Source organism: Pseudophryne corroboree, chromosome 10 (assembly GCF_028390025.1).
Source record: "Pseudophryne corroboree isolate aPseCor3 chromosome 10, aPseCor3.hap2, whole genome shotgun sequence".
Lineage (NCBI taxonomy): Eukaryota > Metazoa > Chordata > Amphibia > Anura > Myobatrachidae > Pseudophryne > Pseudophryne corroboree.
In genome coordinates this window covers 104,161,461-104,181,992 of record NC_086453.1, presented here as the reverse complement: position 1 = coordinate 104,181,992, position 20,532 = coordinate 104,161,461, and the positions used below count along the sequence as shown (strand labels likewise).

The 20,532-nt window shown below is 46.2% G+C and overlaps 1 protein-coding gene and 2 non-coding genes across 4 annotated transcripts in view; all 3 read left to right on the top strand.

The window, feature by feature from the left end:
* The window catches only part of LOC134966157 (sacsin-like), a 247,483-nt gene that overhangs the window by 212,229 nt on the left and 14,722 nt on the right, over positions 1-20,532 (top strand). For both annotated transcript variants that reach the window (XM_063942692.1, XM_063942691.1), the window contains exons 7-8: positions 7,158-8,562; positions 9,906-9,994. In XM_063942692.1, the coding sequence (XP_063798762.1) occupies positions 7,158-8,562; positions 9,906-9,994 (1,494 nt within the window). The remainder of the gene's footprint in view (positions 1-7,157; positions 8,563-9,905; positions 9,995-20,532) is intronic.
* Positions 18,528-18,642, top strand: LOC134967933 (U5 spliceosomal RNA). Its single transcript, XR_010189266.1, has one exon. It is a non-coding gene; the product is annotated as a U5 spliceosomal RNA (small nuclear RNA).
* LOC134967973 (U6 spliceosomal RNA) lies at positions 19,236-19,342 on the top strand. Its single transcript, XR_010189284.1, has one exon. It is a non-coding gene; the product is annotated as a U6 spliceosomal RNA (small nuclear RNA).

The following is a 20,532-nucleotide window of genomic DNA, read 5'->3' as shown; positions in this document are numbered from 1 at the left end:
CTGCTGCTGCGTGGTCAGATTCCCTGTCAGAAAATATTGACACCCTAGACAGGGACACTATTCTGCTAACCATAGAGCATATAAAAGACTCAGTCTTATACATGAGAGATGCACAGAGGGAGATCTGCCGGCTGGCATCTAAAATAAGTGCATTGTCCATTTCTGCTAGGAGAGGCTTATGGACTCGGCAGTGGACAGGGGATGCTGATTCTAAAAGACACATGGAAGTTTTGCCTTATAAGGGTGAGGAGTTATTCGGGGATGGTCTCTCGGACCTAGTTTCCACAGCAACAGCTGGGAAGTCAGCGTTTTTACCCCATGTTCCCTCACAGCCTAAGAAGGCGCCGTTTTATCAGGTACAGTCCTTTTCGGACCCAGAAAAACAGGCGAGGAAAAGGCGGGTCCTTTCTGTCCAGAGGCAGAGGTAGGGGAAAAAGGCTGCAACAAACAGCAGATTCCCAGGAGCAAAAGTCCTCCCCCGCTTCTTCCAAGTCCGCCGCATGACGGTGGGGCTCCACAGGCGTAGCCAGGTACGGTGGGGGGCCGCCTCAAAAATTTCAGCGATCAGTGGGCTCGCTCACAGGTGGATCCCTGGATCCTTCAAATAGTATCTCAGGGGTACAAACTGGAATTCGAGGCGTCTCCACCCCACCGGTTCCTAAAATCGGCCTTGCCGATTACTCCCTCAGACAGGGAGGCTGTGCTAGCGGCAATTCACAAGCTGTATTCCCAGCAGGTGATAATCAAGGTGCCCCTACTTCAACAAGGACGGGGTTACTATTCCACACTGTTTGTGGTACCGAAACCGGACGGTTCGGTGAGACCCATTTTAAATTGGAAATCCTTGAACACGTACATAAAAAAATTCAAGTTCAAGATGGAATCGCTCAGGGCGGTTATTGCAAGCCTGGACGAGGGGGATTACATGGTATCCCTGGACATCAAGGATGCTTACCTGCATGTCCCCATTTACCATCCTCACCAGGAGTACCTCGGATTTGTGGTACAGGATTGCCATTACCAATTCCAGACGCTGCCGTTTGGACTGTCCACGGCACCGAGGGTGTTTACCAAGGTAACGGCGGAAATGATGATACTCCTTCGGAAAAAGGGAGTTTTAATTATCCCGTACTTGGACGATCTCCTAATAAAGGCGAGATCCAGAGAGCAGTTGTTGGTAGGAGTAGCATTATCTCAGGAGGTGCTACACCAGCACGGTTGGATTCTGAATATTCCAAAGTCACAGCTGGTTCCGACGACACGTCTACTGTTCCTGGGTATGATTCTGGACACAGTCCAGAAAAATGTGTTTCTCCCGGAGGAGAAAGCCAAGGAGTTGTCATCTCTAGTCAGAGACCTCCTGAAACCAAAACAGGTGTCGGTGCATCACTGCACGCGAGTCCTGGGAAAGATGGTGGTTTCTTACGAAGCAATTCCTGTCGGCAGGTTCCATGCCAGAATCTTTCAGTGGGACCTGTTGGACCAATGGTCCGGATTGCATCTTCAGATGCATCGCCTAATAACCCTGTCTCCAAGAACCAGGGTGTCTCTGCTGTGGTGGCTGCAGAGTGCTCATCTTCTAGAGGGCCGCAGATTCGGCATACAGGACTGGGTCCTGGTGACCACGGATGCCAGCCTTCGAGGCTGGGGGGCAGTCACACAGGGAAGAAACTTCCAAGGAGACTTCCCTACACATAAATATTCTGGAACTAAGGGCCATTTACAATGCCCTAAGTCAGGCAAAACCCCTGCTTCTACACCAGCCGGTACTGATCCAGTCAGACAACATCACGGCAGTCGCCCATGTAAACCGACAGGGCGGCACAAGAAGCAGGATGGCAATGGCAGAAGCCACAAGGATTCTCCGATGGGCGGAAAATCACGTACTAGCACTGTCGGCAGTGTTCATTCCGGGAGTGGACAACTGGGAAGCAGACTTTCTCAGCAGGCACGACCTCCACCCGGGAGAGTGGGGACTTCATCAAGAAGTCTTCACACTGATTGTAAATCATTGGGAACGGCCACAGGTGGACATGATGGCGTCCTGCCAAAACAAAAAACTAGAGATATATTGCGCCAGGTCAAGGGACCCTCAGGCGATAGCTGTGGACGCTCTAGTGACACCGTGGGTGTACCAGTCAGTTTATGTGTTCCCTCCTCTGCCTCTCATACCAAAGGTACTGAGAATAATAAGAAAACGAGGAGTAAGAACAATACTCGTGGTTCCGGATTGGCCAAGACGAGCGTGGTACCCGGAACTTCAAGAGATGATCTCAGAGGACCCATGGCCTCTGCCGCTCAGACAGGACCTGCTGCAGCAGGGGCCCTGTCTGTTCCAAGACTTACCGCGGCTGCGTTTGACGGCATGGCGGTTGAACGCCGGATCCTAAAGGAAAAGGGCAATCCAGAGAAAGTCATTCCTACGCTGATTAAAGCCAGGAAAGATGCAACTGCAAAACATTATCACCGCATATGGCGGAAATATGTTGCTTGGTGTGAGGCCAGAAAGGCCCCAACAGAAGAATTTCAGCTGGGTCTACAAATTTGATACCCTGGCTGAGGAGGACCTTGAGTTCTCTCATTCGGTGCTGCAGAGTCATCCGCACTCTCCCGCCCGTTTGGGAGCTTTGGTATAATCCCCATGGTCCTTTCGGAGTTCCCAGCATCCACTAGGACGTTAGAGAAAATTAAGATTTTACTCACCGGTAAATCTATTTCTCGTAGTCCGTAGTGGATGCTGGGCGCCCATCCCAAGTGCGGATTGTCTGCAATACTTGTACATAGTTATTGTTAACAAAAGGGTTATTGTTGAGCCATCTGTTGAGAGGCTCAGTGTTTTCATACTGTTAACTGGGTATAGTATCACGAGTTATACGGTGTGATTGGTGTGGCTGGTATGAGTCTTACCCGGGATTCAAAATCCTTCCTTATTGTGTCAGCTCTTCCGGGCACAGTATCCTAACTGAGGCTTGGAGGAGGGTCATAGTGGGAGGAGCTAGTGCACACCAGGTGACCTAAAGCTTTCTTTAGTTGTGCCCAGTCTCCTGCGGAGCCGCTATTCCCCATGGTCCTTTCGGAGTTCCCGGCATCCACTACGGACAACGAGAAATAGATTTACCGGTGAGTAAAATCTTATTTTTCAGAACCAGGGCCAGCTCCAAGAACCCGTTGCTGGTTCATTAAATACGGGGGGACCCCTACTTGTTTTGTTCCCCTGATTGTTTGGACCATGGTTGGCTCAAAGGGGGACGACTGTTATGCCTTTTGGGGGGGGGAACCACTTTTTTTTTTTTTAAGAACATTAAAATGCTCTCCCCATCCCCCCTTGACCATAATAAAATAAATGTATCATTGATATATCCCCCTTCTCCCACAGCCAAATTAAAATTTTCAGCAGAATTGGTCACAGATTTGTCCAGTTTTTTTTCAGCAGACCAGTGTGTAGCGAGGATTGGCTGTAGAATCTGCGAGCAGGTCTGCAGAAGGATTGTATAAATCTGATCTCCCTGGGATTAGACAAGTGTGTACACAGCTTTAAGGCAGATCATTTTTCGGATTACAATCAATCTGGTTATTGTAAATATTTTGAGATAAGTTGAAAGAGACAGCATAATGCTAAAGCAGCTATCAGCTATTTTGCATAACAGTAACCATTTTAGAAATGTTTTTGCTAAGAAGTTATAAGTAATGCTGACATTTCATAGGTTAGAATTATCTGTCACTACAAGGTTAGGTTGATTTACTAGAACATACTGTGAGACAGTCTACTGAGGGAGTATGGACTCATTCCCAAGGACAGGAAGGAGGGGGGCAAGCACAAGCGCATCTAACAAGGTCCCTTGTCTTTCAGAAATGATTCTTAGGTTTTGTTTGTGATGCACATAAAGTGCTTGTGTAATCACATTTTTGCCTATAAAAATCCTAGACAAATAAACCAATGCAGCCTCATTTTGCTGGACATAACCTTGCGTCTTGTCTGCTTTTTGGGACTCCCAATCGATTGGAAAAGGTATTGAACAGACAACCGAAGGAAGTTGCTACAGGAGTTTATCTCCAACATTACATGGGGGCCAGTAATTGAAGAGACTCTGCATGTAACCTTTGTAAACAAATCTTAGTGGTTGCAGAACTGGGTAATTAATAGTGAGTTTGAGCTAATTTTAGGGCCCAACCTCCCCATTCCTTGACAAGTTTGCTGCCTGACTTACCCACTTCCTCTCCTCTGACCTCCCCTCTATCATCCTCGGTGACTTTAACATCCCTATTGACATCACTAAACCAGCATCCACTAATCTTCTTGCCCTCTCTATCGACCTCTACCCCAACTCAGTCTTGGCCACTCCATTGACCTTTTCTTCACCAACCGGTGTGATCTATCTGACTTCTCCAACTCCCCCTTCCCTCTCTCTGACCATCATCTACTCTTTTATCCTCTCTACCCCTCCTCTCCTCCCTACACCCAGACCCACCGTCAATAGACACAATCTCTTGACCCCGCTGTCCTATCCTCCCTCGATAAACTAATTTCTCCTCTATCCACCATGGCCTTCCCCAACCAGGCAGCCTCCTTCTATAACTCCACTATTACCGCCGCACTATAATCTGCTGCCCAATCTTCTCTGCTCCCTTCCGCCGTTTTAATCCCCAACCCTGGCACTCCAAACTGACCTGTTTCCTGCAAAAATGCTCACGCACTGCCGAGTATCTCTGGAGGAAATCTTGCTCCTCCAGTCCCCGCCACCTCTTTGATACTTTCAACACTCTCCTTCGACCCTTTGAAGCAATCCATCATGAAATCTCCTCACATCCAAAATTGAAGCCATCTGTCATGAAATCTCCTCCCATCTCCCCTCATCAGCCCCGCTGCCCCCACCATCCTCTCCCTCCAGCCATCCCATCTCGTGTCCCTGCCACCACACCACAGACATGGAAGACCACTCCCTCAGCTTATCCTACCACCCCCTCAACCTGGACCCCTCCCTTCCTGCTTCCTCCAATCCCTCTCCCCCACTGTCTGCTCCCACCTGTTCATCTCTTCTAACTATCACTCTCTACCAGCATCTTTCCCTCGCCATTCAAACATGCTCTTGTCTCACCTATTCTTAAAAACCAAACCTTGACTCTTCCTCACCTGCTGGTTACTGCTCCATTTCTCTTCCATTTGCTTTCAAATTACTTGAAAGGTGTGTATACACTATCTCTCTGACAACTCCATCCTTGATCCTCTTCAATCTGGCTTTCACCACCTACACTCCACTGAAACTGCCCTTGTCAAAGTTACCAATGACCTGTTTTTGGTCAAATCCAGGGGCCACTTCTCTCTGCTCATCCTCCTGGACCTCTCTGCTGCCTTTGATACTGTGGATCATCCTCTCCACACCCACCAGACCATTGGCCTCTCCAGCACTGCCCTTGCCTGGTTCACCTCTTACCTCACTAACCGCTCCTTCTTGGAGTCTGCCTCCGGCTCCACCTCAGCCTCTTCCATCCTCCCTGTCTGTGTCCCACAGGGCTCTTTCCTGGGCTCCCTTCTATTGTCGCTGTACACCTCTTCCCTGGATGCTTCTCATAAGCTCCTTCGACTTTCAATACCTCTCCTGACCTCTCCCACTCTGTCCTCTCTCTGGTATCCAGCTGCCTCTCCGCCATCTCCTCCTGGATGTCTGAATGCTCCCTGAAGCTCAACATGGACAAAACCGAACTCAACTTTCCCCCATCCAGGGTCTCCACCCTCCCTAATATCTGTTCACTGTTGACAACACCATCATCCTCCCTGTTCCCCAACTCCACTGCTTGGGTGTCACACTTGACTCCTCCCTCTCCTTCACCCCCCACTTTCAGTCTCTGGCTTAATCCTGTTGGTTCCAGCTACACAGCATTGCTCGGATCAGGCTGTTCCTCTCCCAGAGTGCGACTAGACTTATTATCCACTCACTGTTCATCTCATGGTACGACTATTGCAACAGTCTCCTCACTGGCCTTCCATGCTCCAATCTCGCTCCACTCCGATCTGTTCTCAACTCTGCAGCTCGACTTATTGTCCTCTCCCGCCACTCTACATCTGCCACTCCCCTTTAACAAAACTTGCACTGGCTCCCATTTCCCTACAGAATCCTCTTCAAACTCCTCACCCTCAAGTACAAGGCCATCTCTAACTCCACTGCTCCCTACTTCTCCAACCTCATCTCCCTACATACTCCCTCCCGCCAACTTCGGTCGGCCAATGACCGTCGCCTCTCCTCTATCCTGATCACTGCATCCCATGCGCTAATCCAAGATTTTACCCGCGCTGCCCCCCTTCACTGGAACGAGATCCCTCGCAAAGCTAGCAAAGCTTCAAACGGGCACTGAAAACTCACCTGTTCATCAAAGTGTACCCTTCCACATAACCTAGTTTCAAAGCCACTCTCACAACCCACTAACTAATGTATTAGCCGTCTATGCCTTGCTTACTTTCTACCATCAGGCTGTCTTTTGCTTGCTCGCACCTCATGTCACCTGTCTTTCTCCCCAGACCCCCTAGATTTTGAGCTCCTTGGAGCAGAGCCCTCTTCTCTTCTGTTCTCGCAACCCTCTCCTCTCACACTTCAATTACAGCTCTCTACTACATAGCGAATGTCTATAAGTGCATCTACTCTTGCTTATTACTGTTGATCTCTTCCAGTGGCTGCCTGCCCTTAGTACTATGCCGACTACTCCTTTGCTTTCTTTCATCTCGGCTGTAGTGTGTCCTGAGAATTGTGTTGCTAATTGTTACCTGTGCTCTGTTTTAGTTTTTCTGTTACTGTATTGTTAATTTCTGTGTACCCTGTATTGTTCTAATGTCTGCACTTGTGGTGCCCTATAAATGAAATGTAATAATAATAAGTCGACTGTTGATAAAAATGATTTCATAACTTTGGAATGTAGTGTCAGTTGGTATGAACTCTGACCACTCCGACCAGTGTCCTGGATATACAGGAAAAGGAGAGAGTGAGGTGGCAATTTAGTATCATTGGAAGAGAAACAGTAGTGATGGTGGCGATAGAAGGAAAGAAAAAATAAATACCTGGCATTGCTGGAGATTACAGGCAGTAGTTGTATATTTAGCACATTGCGAAAGCTAATAGATTTTTAGAAGGGTGCTCTGTTTATTTGTGTGTTTTTTTAATCCACAGACCATCCAACCATCTTCAGTGGGAAATATCTTGGGATCCTGGATCCACAGGAAAAGATTCTTCAAAGAGGAGGATGTTTGTGGAACATTGAGAGAGGACGGAAATGTGTAGAAGAATTCAAAGACCAGTTTCAACCATTCCAACTGGCATTGGAAGCCCTTGATGAAGGTTGTTGGGAGGACATTCTCAATTCTGGCTATTTCAATGGGACTCTTTTTCGCTTCCCTCTTCGACTATGTCCTTCTGAAATATCTGATAATATCTATAGTACAGACAGGGTTCAAGAACTCTTTGAGTCTTTCATGAAGGATGCTAGCATTAGCCTTCTTTTCCTTCGACATATTAAAAGTGTATCGTTAAAGAAAATTGACAGAGATGGAGTACTCCTACCTTTGCTCACAGTTAATGTATGTACTGAGGAAACATTTGTGTCAGAGACAGCTGATCTTAACATTGAAACACATTTTAAAGTTACTTCTCTAAAGTGCTATGGTAAAGCAGAGGAGGAATGCAAATGGTTGGTGACGGCTAGCACAGTTCAAGAAAATCTCTTTCCGGAACTTACAGAGTTAAGTTACAAACTGTGTAACAGGCCTACACTTGACTTGGCGTACCCATTATCTAAGCCCTGCATGGATTTATTTGGAGGCCGTTTAAGTTGTGTTCTGCCACTTCCAGACAAAGAGGAAAACAGGACAGGTCTTCCATGCCTCATCAATGGATGTTTTGACTTAACTGATGACAGGAGAGGCCTAAAGTGGCTTGAAATTGATCAACAGCACGATGAAGCTGCGAAATGGAACCATATGCTGGTAGAACAGATATTGCCTTTACTTTATAGATATGCAATTAAGAATGCAGTATCTTTAGTGAAGCTGTCAAAACTGTCAGCAGAGATGGCATACAACATTTGGCCAGATCCAGAGATGACCGCACATAAGGGCAGATGGCATGATCTTGTAAAAGAGTTGGCCCTTTTGCTGGTGAAAGAGAGCGTATTTCAGACAATTGACGAAACCCAGTGGATAAATGCAGCGCAAGCTGTATTTTTGCAAATTGAAAATGGTGAAACCTGTGATTTATTAGAGGAACTGCTTCTGCTGCTGAATGTTCCACTTGTTAAAGTTCCTGAACATGTCTACTCAACGATTCAGTTGGCTAAGAGCAGCATGGCAAGATTTAATATTGTGTCTCCAGGCCTTGTAAGAAAATTCTTGCATATGGATGATTGGCTTGTCTTTTCAAATGAAAAAAAACTGTTGCTTCTCAAGTATGTTATCAGTGATGGACTTCACAGTGAGCTACTGAACCTTCAACTGCTGCCGTTATCTGATGGCACATTCACCAGCTTCCAAAACACAGAGAGTAATGGAATGGTTTACATAGACAATGACGAGTTTCCAAGGTAAGGAATTTAAGTTGTTTTCCACGGCGGTTTAATGGTTTTGAAGTATTTTCTGTCCAGTGGTGGAAGTATAGCTATCACGGGGTATGATGGCTGTGGGACCTTAATGTGTGGAGGGCCTGGCCAATGTGTTTGTCAGCTATGCTGATATCCATGCTCAATGGAGTGAAGCCACATTTGGACCATTCTGCACTTATGTAAGCCCTATTAAACAACTTTTTTTTAAATTAAAACAATGGATCTTTTAAAGGCCAGCAGTTTCTAGGTTCTGGTGAAGGTGGGTTATGGAGTGTTCTGCCTGAGTTAAACTTCTAGAGCTACTTTCTACTCTCATAGCTTCAAGCATTTGAGGCAAGAGTTGTGCAAGCATTGGTGCAGCTGTAAGAGGTAGGGGAGTTGTATTGTGTATAGAGATCTGTGCTGACCAGGAATCGGGCCAAACAAGAGGTCATATTTATGCATCACCATTCACCCACCACCACCTCAATGACTAAATACAGCGGCAGGCTTGTCTGTTTCACTGATGTAATTGTGCTGATGCGCGATAATGTTACTGAGGAATGGGGTATAGCACTAAAGGAAACTGTTTAGAGGCAGAAGGGAGAGGAGACTTAGGGCCAGATTCAGAAACACGCAAGCTTTTTTTTTTTTTTCAGCCAGTTATGGTAGGCTGATTCTACTTGCACTTCCATGCAAGCAGAATTAGCCTTCCGAGACTTAACACACAATTTTGCGGCTTACTTGACTAATTGATTCAGCACCTTTTTAAAATGCAGCATATTCAGCCAGGGGCGTAGCGAGGGTGGAACGAGTGGAGCTTGAGCGCCAGGCGCCGCTGGGGACGGAAGGCGCTGGCTCTCTGTGCTGAGAGCGGGAACTCGGGGTAGGAGGAGATGACTGAAAGAGAGGGAAGGTGTGGCCACCACACTGCCTGCATGTTCCATGTCACTGATTGCACTCCATAGAGTCCAGAGCAGTGTAGTGTGATGTGTTGTAAGGGAAGAGGGGAGGTTTGGAGACTTGTTAGAAGAACCTTCAAGGCTGTCCGGTATCTGCATTCAGTGATATGAAACATACAGGCAGTGTGGTGGCCACCCCCTTCCATTTCCTCAGTCCTTTCCTTCTATCCACAGAGGTCAATCGCATAGAAGCTCCGCCCCTCCAGGCTAGGGCGAGGAGCTGCTCTGCTGCTGCCCTCTTGGGGAGAATGTGTGTATACTGTGTGTGTATATATGTGTGTATGTGATAACAATGTGTGCAGAAATATTGGGAAATTATACAAGAGAAAAATGCAGTAAAGTTGCGTAATATATACCGTACTTGTTTTATTCTTTTTTTTCCAGAATGTTATTACCTGGACTTGCACATAGATTTATTCCAAAGGATCTACCTGATGATTTATTTTTGTTCTTTACAGAACTTGGAAGAATGAGTAAGTACATCTTGTTTTGCTTAAATATCTTTTGAATTTCTAATTTTCTCAACTATTTGTTAAATATCCACCATTGGAAAATAGGATTTTAATTACCTACCGGTAAATTCTTTTCTCATAGTCCGTAGGGGATACTGGGAATCCATTTAGTACCATGGGGTATAGACGGGTCCACTAAGAGCCTTGGGCACTTTAAGAATTTGATAGTGTGCGCTGGCTCCTCCCTCTATGCCCCTCCTACCAGACTCAGTTTAGAAACTGTGCCCGAGGAGATGGACATACTTTTAGAGAAGGATATAGAAAAAGGAAAGTGGTGAGATTACGAACCAGCACACACAAAACAACAGAAAAGCCATACCATTACTAACCAAACTTGAAACCAGGAACAGCAACAGCTGAACCAAACAACATTACTGAACAAAGTAACAGTGCAGGAAGAACGAAGCACCGGGTGGGTGCCCAGTATCCCCTACGGACTACAAGAAAAGGTTTTGCCAGTAGGTAATTAAAATCCTATTTTCTCTTGCGTCCTAGGGGATACTGGCAATCCATTTAGTACCATTGGGAAGTAGCAAAGCTCCCAAACCGAGTGGGAGAGTGCTGAGGTTCCTGCAGAACTGATTGATCAAACTGAAGGTCCTCAGAGGCTAAAGTATCGAACTTGTAAACCTTTGCAAACGTGTTCGAACTTGACCAAGTAGCTGCTCGGCAGAGCTGTAAAGCTGAGACACCCCGGGCAGCTGCCCAAGAAGAACCCACCGACCTAGTAGAATGGGCCTGTATAGATTATGGAACCGGCAAGCCTGCTGTGGAATAAGCATGCCAGATAGTGAGCCTGATCCAGCGGGCAATTGACTGCTTTGAAGCAGGACACCCAATTTCATTGGGATCATAAAGAACGAACAGCGAGTCCGATTTCCTGTGACGAGCTGTCCTCTCTACATACACTTTCAAAGCCCTCACAACATCCAAAGACTTTGACGTAGCAGAGGTGTCCATAGCAACTGGAACCGCAATAGGTTGGTTGATGTGAAATGAGGACACCACCTTAGATAGAAATTGCTGACGAGTCCTGAGTTCAGCTCTGTCCTCATGCAAACTTTAAGTAGGGGCTCTTGTAAGACAATGCCCCCAGCTCCGACACATGTCTTGCTGAAGCCAAGGCCAGCAGTGTGACGGTCTTTACATCCACCACCTGTAACGGTTCAAACCAGTCCGATTAGAGGAAGTGCAGAACCAAGTTGAGATCCCAAGGTGCCGTGGGAGGCACAAAGGGAGGTTGGATGAGCAAAACCCCCTTCAAGAACGTCTGGACCTCAGGGAGAGAAGCCAATTGTTACTGAAAGTAAATTTACAAGGCTGAAATCTGGACTTTTATGGAGCCTAGACGTAGGCCCACATCTACTCGCGACTGCAGAAAAAATAGGAAACATCCCAGATGAGATTCCACCGCAGAATATTGTCTGCTTTCACACCAAGAGACATACTTATTCCATATACGGTGGTAATGTTTAGACGTTACCCCCTTCCTGGCTTGGATCATAGTCGGGATGACCTTGTCAGGAATCCCTCTCCTGGCTAGAATAAGCCGTTCAACTTCCATGCTGTTAAACATAGCCACGGTAAGTCTTGATAGACGAACGGACCCTGTTGCAGAAGATCCCTGCGGAGAGGTAGAGGCCATGGCTCTTTGATCAGCATCTCGAGAAGATCCGTGTACCAGGCCCTTCGCGGCCAGTCCGGAGCAATGAGTATTGCTTGAACCTTTTCCCTTTTTATTCTCTTTAGAATTCTTGGGATCAGAGGAAGTGGAGGAAACACGTACACAAGCTGGTAGACCCACAGAGTTTTCAGAGCGTCTACCGCCACTGCCTGTGGGTCTCTCGACCTGGAACAATACCGCTTGAGCTTCTTGTTGAGTCGAGAGGCCATCATGTCGATCTGTGGATATCCCCACCGATGTGTTAACCAATGGAACACCTCCGGGTGAAGGCCCCATTCGCCTGGGTGCAGGTCGTGTCTGCTGAGGAAGTCTGCTTCCCAGCTGTCTACTCCCGGAATGAAGACCGCCGACAATGCCACGGTGTGTCTTTCCGCCCAGAGGAGAATTCTTGACACCTCTGACACTGCTGCTCTGCTTTCGTTCCGCCCTGTCGGTTTATGTACGTTACCGCCGTCACATCGTCCGACTGGACCTGAATGGCCTGATTTTGAAGTAGAGATGAGGCATGCAGAAGGGCGTTGTAGATAGCCCTGAGTTCCAGGATGTTTATTGGAAGGACGACTTCCTGACTTGACCATCTTCCTTGAAACTGCACCCCCGGGTGACTGCTCCCCAACCTCTGAGGTTTGCGTCTGTGGTTGGCAGAATCCAATTCTGAATCCCGAACCTCCGAGCCTCGATGAGGTGAGAAGTATGTAACCACCACAGATAGGGAGATCCTGGCTCTTGGCCACAGACTGATCCTCTGGTGCATGTGAAGATGCGATTCCGACCATTTATTCAATAGATCTAGCTGGAAGGGCCTCGCATGAAACCTTCCATACTGAAGCGCCCCATGAGAGGCCACCATTTTCCTCAGAAGGCGAAAGCACAGATGTACTGAGATCCGGGTTGGCTTCAGGACAGCCCGAACCATTGACTGGATTACTATAGCCTGTGTCTAGTATCATTCCCAGGAAAGGAAGCCTCTGTGTTGGTGCCAGGTGAGATTTTGGTAAGTTCAGAATCCACCCATGATCCAGGAGTAGTCTGGTTGAGAGGCCAATGCTGTCCAACAACCGCTCCCTGGACGGTGCCTTTATCACAAGATCGTCCAGGTATGGAATTATGTTCACTCGCAGTTTGCGGATTATAAACATCATCTCTGCCATCACTTTGGTGAACACTCTCGGTGCTGTGGAGAGACCAAATGGCAGGGCCTGGAACTGGTAGTGACAGTCCTGCAGTGCAAACCATAGATGAGCCTGACGAGGCGGCCAGATCGGAATGTGAAGGTACGCATCCTTGATATCCAGAGACACAAGGAATTCCCCCTCCTCCAGACCTGAGATCACCGCTCTCAGAGACTCCATCTTGAATTTGAACACTCGTAAGTACGGGTTCAACGACTTGAGGTTCAGAATCGGTCTTACCGAACCGTCTGGTTTCGTTACTACAAACAAATTGTAATGGTTCCCCTTTTTTTGCAGATGAGGTGGAACTGGAACAACGACCCAAGTCTGTAACAGTTTATGAATGGCGTCTGTAAAGTTATACTTTCCTCTTGAGAAGCTGGTAAGCCTGATTTGAAGAATCTGTCAGGCGGGAGTTCCTGAAACTCCAGTCTGTAGCCCTGGGCAATAAGATCTTTGACCCAGGGATCCTGGCATGATGTTGCCCATATGTGACTGAGGAATTTTAGTCGGGCTCCCACCTGCCAGCCTTCCATGCATCACGGTCCACCATCATGCTGAAGATTTTGAGGAAGCAGAGCTTGAGCTCTGTTCCTGTGAACCGGCAGTTGCTGGTTTGCGTGGTTTACCTCTAGCGCCTATGGTGTCTGTAGAAGAACCTCTGGGTTTTCCCCTAAACTGGGCCATCCTAAAGGATTGTAAATTGGGACCTGAGTAAGCCTTCCTAGCTGGGGGAGCTGCAGAAGAAAGATATGCGGACTTACTCGCAGTAGCTTTGGAGATCCATTTGTCTAGTTCATCTCCAAATAAGGCCTCTCCTGTGAAGGGCAGGTCTTCCATGCCTTTCCTGTAGTCTGTCAGCAGTCCACTGGCGTAGCCATAAGCCCCTGCGTGCTGACACTGCCATAGCAGTGGTGCGTGCACTAAGCAAGCCTATTTCTTTTATGGCTTCCACTATAAAGTTTGCAGAGTCCTGTATATGTTGCAGGAGTAAAATAATCTCCCCTTGAGGCAAGGTATCTAACCTCTCAATTAGGTTACCCGACCATTTGGCAATGGCTCTTGTAATCCACCCACATGCTATAGTGGGTCTCTGGGCCACCCCAGCAGCTGTATACAAGGATTTGGGTGTGGTCTCAATTTTACGATCAGCCGTATCTTTCAGGGAGGCTGCACCCGAGACGGGCAGTACAATTTTTTGTGACAGCCTGGATACTGATGCATCCACTATCTGTGGATTTTCTCATTTTTTCCTATCCTCAGGAGGAAAAGATGATAGCAACCTTTTAGAGATTTGAAATTTCCTATAAGGATTAACCCACGGTTCTTCAAACAGGGTATTTAGTTCCTTTGACACAGGAAAAGTGGCTGAGGATTTTTTTATTTTTATATTAAAATAAGATTCCTCACTCTCCTCTGTCACCTTTTATAAAGGATATGCAGAACTTCTCGGATAGCCTCTATGAGAGCCTCTATTCCCTGCGACAGAGTACCCTCCCCCACCTCTGAGTCCACCTTCCCCTCCTCCATGTCTAACCCCTCATCATCAGTCAGACTGCAGGATATGGGCGTTTTTGTGGACAAATGGCAGGGGACTGAGACGCTGGTTTGGGTACTGAGTCTCTTTTCATAAACTCAGTCATAGATTGTGTTAAGTATTGCATCTCTTTCTCATTGCTGGACAGTTTAGTAGAAATGTTAGAAATCATTCCCCTAATGGAGTCCAGCCATGCTGGTTCTGCCCCGCTAGCCTGGGAAGGGACACTACACTGAGTACACACTAGTGAACCCCCTGGAGAAGTGGAATACTGTGCCTTACATGAAACACACTCTTTGCCTGACACACTGTAACAGTGACAACACACACACACACAGGAAAAGGTTAAATTCACAATTAATCCACAAAGAGCCCTTCCAGGGAGACACAGAGAGAGTATGGAGCCAACACACGGCGCCCTTACCGCTAATGCCAAGCTTAGCCGGGTCGCAGACTAAGCACCTAGATTAGGGACTTGGTACACTATTAACCGCTCCCAACCCCCGCTACAGCTGAGGTAATCTGGAGTCTCTCCGGAGGAGCAGTGCGTCCCTGTCAGTCAGCTTCTGTGTCAGCTGCAGAAGGAAAATGGCGCTGGTGAGCTGCTGGATCCACTCATAGTGAAGCCCCGCCCCTCCAATGGCGCGTTTTTCCCACTTTCTTTATCATCCACTAGGGGTCACTGGAGTACTCTTGGGATATGGACGGGCGTAGCCGAACAAAGGCACTGAATATTCAAATTTAGGACTCTCCCCCCCCTCCATATCCCCAAGTACCTCAGTGTACTTTGCCAGTGTTTTTTCGGTGCTCACAGATGAACATCGGCTTGTGGCAAGGCCACATTTCAGAAGATTTTTATTTTTATTTTTAATTTTTACACTTCCCGTCCCAGTTTATGGAAAAACATGGGTCCGGGATGGTGCCGCTGCAAGGCAGCGGATGGCGTGTCGGTCCTCACAAAGAGCACCCTCACAGCCACAGGCGCTATAAGCAAGCGCATGGCGTGTCGGTCCTCACAAAGAGCACCCTCACAGCCACAGGCAGCCACTGTCTCCTGCAAACTGAACGAAGCTTACAGAAAGAAGCTCCGTCACAGCCAGGATGAGACAAAGAGCTGGAAGAATCTACAGCTGCAAGGAGCTTACAGCAGAAGCCCCGTTACAGCCTAGATGAGATGCTGGAGGCTGAAACAAAGCTTGCAGAGAGAAGCTCGTCACAGCCAGGAGAAGGCGGCACAAGGTATGAGTGTCAGGGCGGTCAGCTCACGCTGCCGCCCTGCTGTGTGTGAGTGTTAGCCGCTGAAACGCCGCTGAAGGTCTTCCTGAACGATGAGCAGAGCGGCCGCACGTCACTCAGACGCCGGCCGCTCTCACTACGCTGATGCCCCGGCACAGGCGCCGCCGAGATTACCCGTGTGCTAACGAGCGGCCGCACGTCACTCACGGACGCCGGCCGCTCTTCCAGTCACCGCACGCCGCTGAGGCCGGACACAGGGAGACTGTGTACGGCTGTAGGAAGGCGCCGCCGCCGCCCGCTCTTCCGGACGGCTCCCCGGCGCTATATACAGCGCTTTCCTCCTTTCCCTGCACCCGATCCCCGTAAGCTGCAGGTAACATGGGGAGGCAGGGGGGAGGGAGGGGGAGTAATGCCCATAGCAGCAGCAGAAGGCTGCATGGGTTAAAGATAGGCTGCTCAAACTATCACAAGCAGTGCAGCAATTTTAAAGTCATGGGCTATAATATCAGGAAATTATATGTTTCAGCACAATTTATATATATAATAAGTAAATTTTATATATATAATATATAATGAAGCTGTTTGCTAGCACAACTGTGTATAATATCAGTATCAACTGTGATTATATGGTTAAGTAAATTTTATATATATAATATATAATGAAGCTGTTTGCTAGCACAACTGTGTATAATATCAGTATCAACTGTGATTATATGGTTAAGTACATTTTATATATATAATATATATATGAGGCTTGGCCTAGCAATGGCCTATCAGGGGCATAGCCTATTGCAGGTTTAATCATGTTTTCTGTTCTTTTCTGTTAAGACTGCAAGATAATAACACTGCAGGCAGTGTTCATATTAATAGAGGCTAACTAAATGCATGTATTTTACATACACCTGTATTATCACTGTATAATCTGTATAATAGGCTATTAAGCCTATATTAAAACTGCAGCAGGTAACCTGTACTGTGATTTTCTGTAAAAGCATGGCATGACGGCCATTTCAATCATTGCTGTTTTTCCAGTTATACATTCCGGCCATACACCTCTGCTCCACAAGGAGGCGCAGGGGTGTTAGTGGAAATTTTTTGTTCAGGATAATTCTAGAACATTCCTGCCCTACATCTTTAAGCCACCAGAAGGCGCAGGGGTGTTAATAGGAATTTGGTTCGGGTTTCATATGCCCATGTGAACTGCTTTTCACATAAAGAACACTTTAGTTTCCTAAAGATTTCCGTACAGAGAAACAACCATGAATCAGCAATAACATATATATATATATATATATATATATATATATGTGCCATATAATCGTGCAAGTGTCTGTCTGTTGCCAATTATGTTGTCTGTCTACATAGCGAATAAGGCTCTAGTGCAGACTAAAAATACTTTAAAAGATATTACAGTGGCAATTCAAATTAAAAGAGCGGTAATCGGAGTCTCGGAGTTACTCCGCCAGCTCTAACAAAAGACAGTTTTTTTTTTTTTTTTCCAAAGGGCAATTTCCCTTTGGGTACCAGAGGGTTTATTTCACTGGTCTTATAATTTAATGCACGATTATAGGTCAAATCTCACACCAATAACTACGAGTAAGAACGGTACATTACTCCAGCACTCAGATAGTGCGGGGTTTTGGACAATCATACATAATCGTTTCCAAAAGAATGCGATCCGCCATTGGTAGATGCGTTTCTGTCAAACATTATAAAAACCCAGGATACATTTGGGTCACTAGAAGCTATGTATGAAACCATGCCGATCACTGTTAAAAGAAGCTGCAGAGTATATCTGTAAAGCTTCTGCTAACGCCGGTTATTTCCATTGTCGCTAGTGAACGCGACAAGGCCAGAGCTTGTTTGCTCCTAAATTTGATATGCTTGTAACGGCATTTTATCCCTTGATGATATTCAGCCATTAGCGCATACAGTATACTTGTAACGGTGTTCTAGTCACGCCTTGTAACGACAGGACGTTACAGTCAGCAAACCAGTGGTTTGATGATCTCTTTACAATTGTGGAAGCGTGTCTTTACATGTTACATTTGAGAGGTTTCATGACTTCAACTCATATATGTCTCAGCTATTTACAGCTTAAAGTACAAAACTGCTTCTGTCGAAGGGTTTGGCAGGTGATCATTTACTCTTTGCTGGCTTATAAACCAGGCAATAGTACGCCAACAGTGTCAGAGTTACTTATTCCCCTCTGTTTGAGCAAAACCAAACAGCTCCGTTGCTATATCAATAAGCAAGTCATTTACTACAGTTAGAAAATGGATTTTCTGCAGTTAGTATTTGCTTATTGGAGCCACAAAATTGCATAATTGCATTTGATCTTCATGTCTACCGTTGCTTATCGCTTCCGGTATTTACCAATGTGATGTTGGGATGATAGCTCATCTCACATAAGAACTATGTATTAACAAAGTTCCTCTAACTTGCGCTATTAAGGTATACTGCGATAGCAGATCAAGTTCGAAAACAATCGCATCTAATTCTGTCTAAACGATGTCAATTCCTAGGTAAGATTACAAATACGGTAAATCAAAGACTTTTACCTACTACACCAGCAAGAAGGTACATCTAGTAATTAGTGCAAAACACGCACACTAGCGGTACATTGGTGTATTCACCTATTAAGAATAAAGATGTGTTTTCAATTTAGGTCCCCACCCTTCACTCGCGTTTCCCACAGAGGGACAAGGGTGCATATACTCAGGACGACAGTCGCAGAGAGTCAGGATTTGTAGTTACAATCAGCGCAAAGGTTCTAAAACACGACAGATGGCTGTCGATACATGTCCTAGAACTCTGTGCATTTTACAATGCAATAAAGGATTCGCTTTCAGTCTGACCAGGGATAGACTCTGGTTTCTCTTCAGAACGAATAAATCTTTAGCTTTTTACTAAAGATTTCTGTGGAGAGGAACAACCGTGAGTTTCATGTAATTTTGTTTTTCATGCCTGGCTCACGCTGCCCTTAAGCAGTCAAACAAAGCAACGGCAGTTGCATACTCAACAACCAGTGAGAACCAAGAAGCCGCATGGCAATGCGGCAGGTAACTCAAATCTTCAATGGCTCAAAACGCCATTATGTGAAAATGTCAAGAGATCAATCCGTGAGTGGACATCTGTTAGACATACGATCTCACCCGTCAGGGTTTGGATCTTGAAAACTGGACATTAAATCCAGAGGTGTTTCATATGTGAGTCCACAGAAGGGGGTTACCCTCAAGTATACATGATGGCATCTCGCCACAATTACAAAAGCTCAGTATGTGTACATCACATTCATGGGGTCATTCAGCATCGTGTATCTGGCTCCACCATTTTCCGCTTCTCTCTTCGTTGCCAAAACGGATCAGAAGACACTTCGTCACAGTCATACTGGTGGTATCTCATGGGTTTCGGAGAAGTTTGCTTCTCGAATTTTCAAGGAATACTTGCACACGATTTTGGCCCGCTTATAATACGTCCAACCTGTTACATCAGGGAACGTTCTTTTACCCATAGTTACCTATGTACCTATTATCTATGTACCGCAGCTGCAGTTGACGGGATGAGGGTTCAGTGCTCGCTTCGGCAGCACATATACTAAAATTGGAACGATACAGAGAAGATTAGCATGGCCCCTGCGCAAGGATGACACGCAAATTCGTGAAGCGTTCCATAAGACCGCCCTCTTAAAAAAAAAAAAAAAAAAAAAATAGAGCATTACAGTATCGGTTATACCAACCATGTAACGAAATAGTAAGCCGCTTAAGGCAGCTCATTATTAAAAAAATTTCGTGTGCTTACATAGGTTGTAAACCTCGGAAGTTTCCAACATCATACTTCAAGTACCCGTATTCTGTTAAACGGGATGGGATGGAAAACTGAGTTCATCTGCACTAACAGTGCAGGTATCTGTGTGGTAAACGTATTTTCAAAGACGTTTGCCTCTATTTGCGTCTGTAAACATCTTTCTACAAGGTGTCACCAAAGTTCAGACTCTATTTATCCCACCTACAACGCCAGGCGATTTGAGGTTGGGTTCACATTTATTACAGTTTTCATATTTTGGAACCCTTTCAACAAAGGGAAATTAAGTTTCATAGTTTTTGAACCTTTACAACAAATGAGAATTAAGTTTCTCACTTTGGAAAACATTTTTCTTCTAGCCTTGGCTTCTAGCCTTGGCTTCGGCAAGGGTTTTGTTTTCATATTTGGGTGCCTTGTATTCCAAGCCACCGTATTTGAGTTTCTCATGACAAAGCAGATCTTCGGACGAAATCCGCTTTCGTATTCTTCACATCAATATACCAATAGTGGTTCCTGTGGGGACAGCACATTCTAGAATTCGGAATGTGGTACACGCATTACGCGTTTATATATGTACCAAACGTCTACAGTACGTGATATGAATATGTTGTTTGTTCTATATGATACTGCAAACTGGGGTTAGCCAGTTTCTCAGCAGACATTATCCAGTTGGATAATAATGACTACAAGTCAGACTTACTTTAAGGCTAAGTTACAATCGCCTACGTCAGTAATAGTTCATCCCACAGGTTCTGTGGGAATGTCAGACCCAACGGGTCGTGGAGCGTCTACGACGCGGCTACATAGCCTTCAGTGCACCACGTTTGTGCACGTTTATACGTTATAAATGGTGGCGCCATCAGCATTTAGCTTTGGCCTGCCTACCGTTACAAGTATCAAACAGCTCTCCCGCCCACGAGGGAAGCTTTGGTACGTCCCAAGAGTACTCCAGTGACCCCTAGTGGATGATAAAGAAAATAGGATTTTGGTACTTACCAGGTAAATCCTTTTCTTTGAATCCATAGGGGGCACTGGACGCCCACCCAGAGCAGTTTTACCTGGGTTG